This window comes from Dipodomys merriami, unplaced genomic scaffold, assembly GCF_024711535.1.
Source record: "Dipodomys merriami isolate MVZ:Mamm:240054 unplaced genomic scaffold, mDipMer1.0.p SCAF_194, whole genome shotgun sequence".
NCBI classification, from domain to species: Eukaryota; Metazoa; Chordata; class Mammalia; order Rodentia; family Heteromyidae; genus Dipodomys; species Dipodomys merriami.
In genome coordinates this window covers 232,639-237,907 of record NW_027203315.1, presented here as the reverse complement: position 1 = coordinate 237,907, position 5,269 = coordinate 232,639, and the positions used below count along the sequence as shown (strand labels likewise).

Below are 5,269 nucleotides of genomic sequence, written 5' to 3'. Positions count from 1 at the left end.
GGAGTTCATGCCCCATGACAAAAAAACGGTGTAAGGAAGAGTATTACTTTCTTAATCAATACATTGTGGTAAAAGAAATTTATTTCTCATAAATCATTTCCTATATTAATATTTCAAAATTTGTAACAGTTAAGATGGGGAAAATGTCTTTACCTTTATTTTAAGGAGTATTTGGATCTTATTTATGTTTTTTTTCTTCTTTATATGACTCATTTTAGATATTCAAAAAATGGAGCATGTGATTAAGACTTACCAGGAAGGTCCAGATGAATGTCTGCGTGACGTAGCTGTCACAAATATTAACACAATAGAGCAAAGAGTGAGATTAGTGACAACTTCTAACTTGACCTCAAAACAGAAGCCAGATCTGAATAGGAATGATGAGAACTCCTTAAGGATGACGACGGACGAGTTCATTCAGTGTCAGAACATGCTCCACTACAGTGAGCCTGGTAAGATGCCAGCTGCATATATGCCTGGTGTTTCTCCTGTAGTTAAACAATCGCTTCGATACTCAGAGGCTTTTAGTCAAAATGATGATGGTCCATATTTTGAATATGGAAGAGAGAAGGTATTAAATTCAGAGATGATATTCTTTCCACATAATTGGGTTTGCATCAGAGATCCCGCCTCTAACCATAACGAATATAGAGAAGAATATGATAAGTCTGCTCTTCTTGCCCAAGAACTTGGTCAGGGAGGGAGGTTTCCAGTCACTATGCATCAGAAAAGAGACACAGGAGAGAATCCTTATACAAGTAGTGAATGTGAGAAATCATTCAGTAAGGATTTACACCTTACAAAACCTGAGAGGAAATATCCAGAGAATCCTGATGAGTGTAAGCAATGTACAAAATCTATCTCTAAGAATTCAGAACTAAGTTCTGATCAACCTAAAACAACACCAGAAGAGAAACCCTATGAATACGAAGAATGTAGGAAATTTTCCACCCAAAAGTCAGGTCTCAGAAGGCATCAGAGAACTGACAAAGAACAAAAGTTTGAGGAATGCAACAAATGTGGAAAATCATTTAGAATGAAGTCATACATCACTTTGCATCAGACAATACACACAGGAGAGAAATCTTATGAATGGGACAAATGTGGAAAGTATTTCAGACAGAAGTCAGACGTTACTGTTCCTCAGAGAACTCATAAAGGAGAGAAACCTTATGAATGTAATGTGTGTGAAAAGTCTTTCACCCAGAAGTCAGACCTTACTGTTCATCAGAGAACACACACAGGAGAGAAACCTTATGAATGTAACAAATGTGGAAAGTATTTCAGACAGAAGTTTCACCTTATTGTCCATCAGAGAACACACACAGGAGAGAAACCTTATGAATGTAAGGTGTGTGAAAAGTCTTTCACCGGTAAGTCTGACCTTACTGTTCATCAGAGAACTCATATAGGAGAGAAACCTTATGAATGTAATGTGTGTGAAAAGTCTTTCACCCGTAAGTCACACCTTACTGTTCATCAGAGAACACACACAGGAGAGAAACCTTATGAATGTAACAAATGTGGAAAGTATTTCAGACAGAAGTTTCACCTTATTGTCCATCAGAGAACACACACAGGAGAGAAACCTTATGAATGTAATGTATGTGAAAAGTCTTTCACCATTAAGTCTGACCTTACTGTTCATCAGAGAACACACACAGGAGAGAAACCTTATGAATGTAACAAATGTGGAAAGTATTTCAGATTAAAATCACACCTTACTGTCCTTCAGAGAACACACACAGGAAAAAAACCTTATGAATGTAATGTGTGTGAAAAGTCTTTCACCCGTAAGTCAGAACTTACTGTTCATCAGAGAACACACACGGGTGAGAAACCTTATGAATGTAACAGATGTGGAAAGTATTTCATATTAAAATCACACCTTACTGTCCATCAGAGAAAACATACAGGGGAGAAACCTTATGAATGTAATGTGTGTGAAAAGTCTTTCACCCAAAAGTCACACCTTAGTGTTCATCAGAGAACACACACGGGAGAGAAACCTTATGAATGTAACAGATGTGGAAAGTATTTCAGATTAAAATCACACCTTACTGTCCATCAGAGAAAACATACAGGGGAGAAACCTTATGAATGTAATGTGTGTGAAAAGTCTTTCACCCAGAAGTCAGATCTTACTGTTCATCAGAGAACACATACAGGAGAAAAACCTTATGAATGTAACAAATGTGGAAAGTCCTTCATCTGCAGTTCATCCCTCAGGAAGCATAAGAGAATCCACACACATGAGAAATCTTAGGAATGTGATATCTATGGAAAGTCTCACCTGGATGAAAAATAAGTTTGCATGATAGAACCAAAACCTGATAGAAGCCTTGTGAATGTAGCAAATGTGGAGCCTTTTAGCCAGAAGGCATGCCTCATGGTTCCAAATTGAATGCACACAAGAGAAAAATCTTATGAATGAAAAAAATGTGGAAAGTTTTTGAGAAGTCATAGTTAAATTTTCATCCGAAAACACACAGGAGAAAAACATTATGAATGAAACAAGTATCAAAAAAGTCCTTCACTTAGTAATCATGCATGGATGAGTGTTTATAGAGCACAGACAAGAAAGACAAGGTATGAATAATACCAATGTAGAAAATACCACTTCGACAGCATAGCACAGTGTTCAGCAGAGAACTGAATCACATAGGAGAAAAGAAAATTAACAGGTCTAACAAATATGCAATTTTTAATAGAAGTCAGTCCCCAGTACATCCAAGAACATAAAAAGGAGAGAAAATGTGAGTATAATAAATGTAGACAAATATTTAGCCAGAAGTTTCACAGGTTTCTCTACATATTTCAGAGACCTAGAGACAAGACAGAATGTCGAGTGAACATTACAGAACATCTTTCAAGCAGGAATGAACCTTCAGCCAGCATTAGAGCACTCACACAAAAAATGAAACCCAACATAGGGAAACCTTTGGCAGAAACCTCTGTAAATTATAGAGAAATCCTTCATGGCAGAATTAAGCTAGGTGTAAGGGAAAACCACTCACTGAACCAACATTTCTCATCCTCTCATTGTGTAGAGTAGGGATGATTCCCCTTCATGTTATTCAGGGGTTGGATTTCCAGGCTTGACAAAGAATTAAGATAGTGAAATTGTTGACTTGTGTCTTTTATATTGAGAAATGGATGGTCAAGAAATTTAATAAACACTTTTCAGAAATAGGAGCTCTGGACCTTTGAGATTGAACTCAAATCATCCATAGTGGTTTGGTAGTGATAGATGGGGAAGGACTATCATGCTTTATTCCAAGGACATGAGAGCATCAATTTCTCCACTGCTCCCCAAATGTCTTCCACTATATGTGTGGTCTATGTATGCATTATAACACTATTACTATTCCAATTCATTTTTTTAATGGAAGGTCTGGTGGAAGATAATACTCCTTGTTTATTACAAAATGTGCACAAGAATAAAATCTGTCTCATCATCTTTCATCCCCAAGTTCATGAAACATTCAGAAAACCTGAAAGAATACATTTTCTTTGTGTGTGGGTACTAGTCTTGTAGATTGAACTCAAAGCCTAGTCACGTTCCTTAACTACTTTTTCTCAAGGCTAAATTCTAGCACTAGAATCACAGTTCCATTTCTAGTTTCTTTGGTGGAAAAATGAAGACATGATTCTTAAGCATTTGGGTTTGGATGAGTAATGCCAAAAGGATTTTACTACATGCTGTTTTCTATTTACTACTGATGAGTCTGTTGTAAATTTTTCACTTGTAGACCATGCTATTGTTCTTCTGAGTAATAAAACACTAGTCTGGATATTGTGGAGAGTCTGTGTTTTCTCACTGTTATGGAGGGTGAAAGTGAATTCTCAAGAGGAGAATATTGCTTTTTCAAGTTACAAATTTCTAGTTCTACAACAAAATATAAGTTATGGTTTTGCTAAATTTAATTCTGTAGCAATTAAAAAAAAACTAGACCCATGGAAAAAATGATTGACAAAAGCTAGCTAGAATACTTACAGATATCCATGCGATTATAGAGATAAGCAGAAAGAGGTAGGACTGTGCTAGATATTTGGCAGGGTAAAATACAGGTGGCAGGTGGTCTACCACTTTAAATCACAGTAGATTGCTAATTGGAGATAAAAGCCCTGCTCTGGCTGGCTTTGAACCTCAACATCAGATATCAAGCCTTTTGAGTAGCTAAGATTATAGTGTGAGCCACTTGAACCTGGCCTAAAAAAAATGACATGGAGACATGGCTCAAGTGGTAGCATCAGCCTTATCTTGAATACAAAAGGTAAGGAAGAACTCACTCACAGAGGCTGAGTTCCAGCCACAGTATCAGCATGTGTACACATGCATGCAGGTGCATACATATACACACACACACACACACACAGTAGTTTAAGAGTGCTTAAAAAAACCCAACAATGAAGCTGGGTGCTTGTGGCTCATGCCTGTAATCCTAGCTACTCAGGAGGCTGAGATCTGAGGATCATAGTTCAAAGCCAGCCCAGGCAGGAAAGTCTGTGAGACTCCTATCTCCAATAAACCACTCAGAAAACTCGAAGTGGCACTGTGGCTCAGGTGGTAGAGTGCTAGCCTTAAGCTGAAGAGCTCAGGCACAGAGCTTAGGCCCAGAGTTCAAGCCCCATAACCAACAAAACAAAACAAAACCCAACAATGACAAATTATAGGTGAGTTGTGAGAGAACAAGTAAGGTAAATCTGGAGGCAAATGAAGCTGACATCTGTGATGGTTAAATCTTGAGGATGAACTTAATTGAGATCGATTGGTTTAGATGCATCAGGCTGATGAGTAAAACACACCTTTGTGTGTGGGGGGGTGGGGGGGTTGGGCTGGATATCAGATTAACTGAATCTCTCCTGCATATAGGTAGCACCATTCCATAGGCAGGCTTTCCATATGAAATTAAAGTGGGGTGGGGGAGAGAATACTGCAATGCAGGCATTCTCTTTCCCACTCTTACCCCCTCCCCTAACTCCCTGGCTACCATGAGTTGTTCTGCTTTGCCAAGATTGCCTGAAATCTGTGACATGAAGCAAAATAAATCCTTTTTCCCTTAGGTTATTTCTGTCAAGTATTTTGTCGCAGCAACAACAAACTATATTGCTAACACAAAACCCTATCTTTTCTACTTCTGTCTCTTGTTTTATTTTTTCGCTAGTCTTGAGGCTTGAACTCAGAGCCTGAGCACTGTCCGTGAGCCTCTTTGTGTTCAATCAAGGCTAGTTCTTTGGGGCTGGGAAGGTTGTTCAGTGGTACAGC

At 38.2% G+C, this 5,269-nt stretch overlaps 1 protein-coding gene across 1 annotated transcript; it reads left to right on the top strand.

Moving 5' to 3' along the window:
* Positions 1 to 229: 229 nt before the first annotated feature.
* On the top strand, positions 230 to 2,266 carry LOC138831362 (zinc finger protein 717-like). Its single transcript, XM_070028480.1, has one exon. The coding sequence runs from the start codon at positions 230 to 232 to the stop codon at positions 2,264 to 2,266; it is 2,037 nt and encodes a 678-aa protein (XP_069884581.1).
* Positions 2,267 to 5,269: the final 3,003 nt, after the last annotated feature.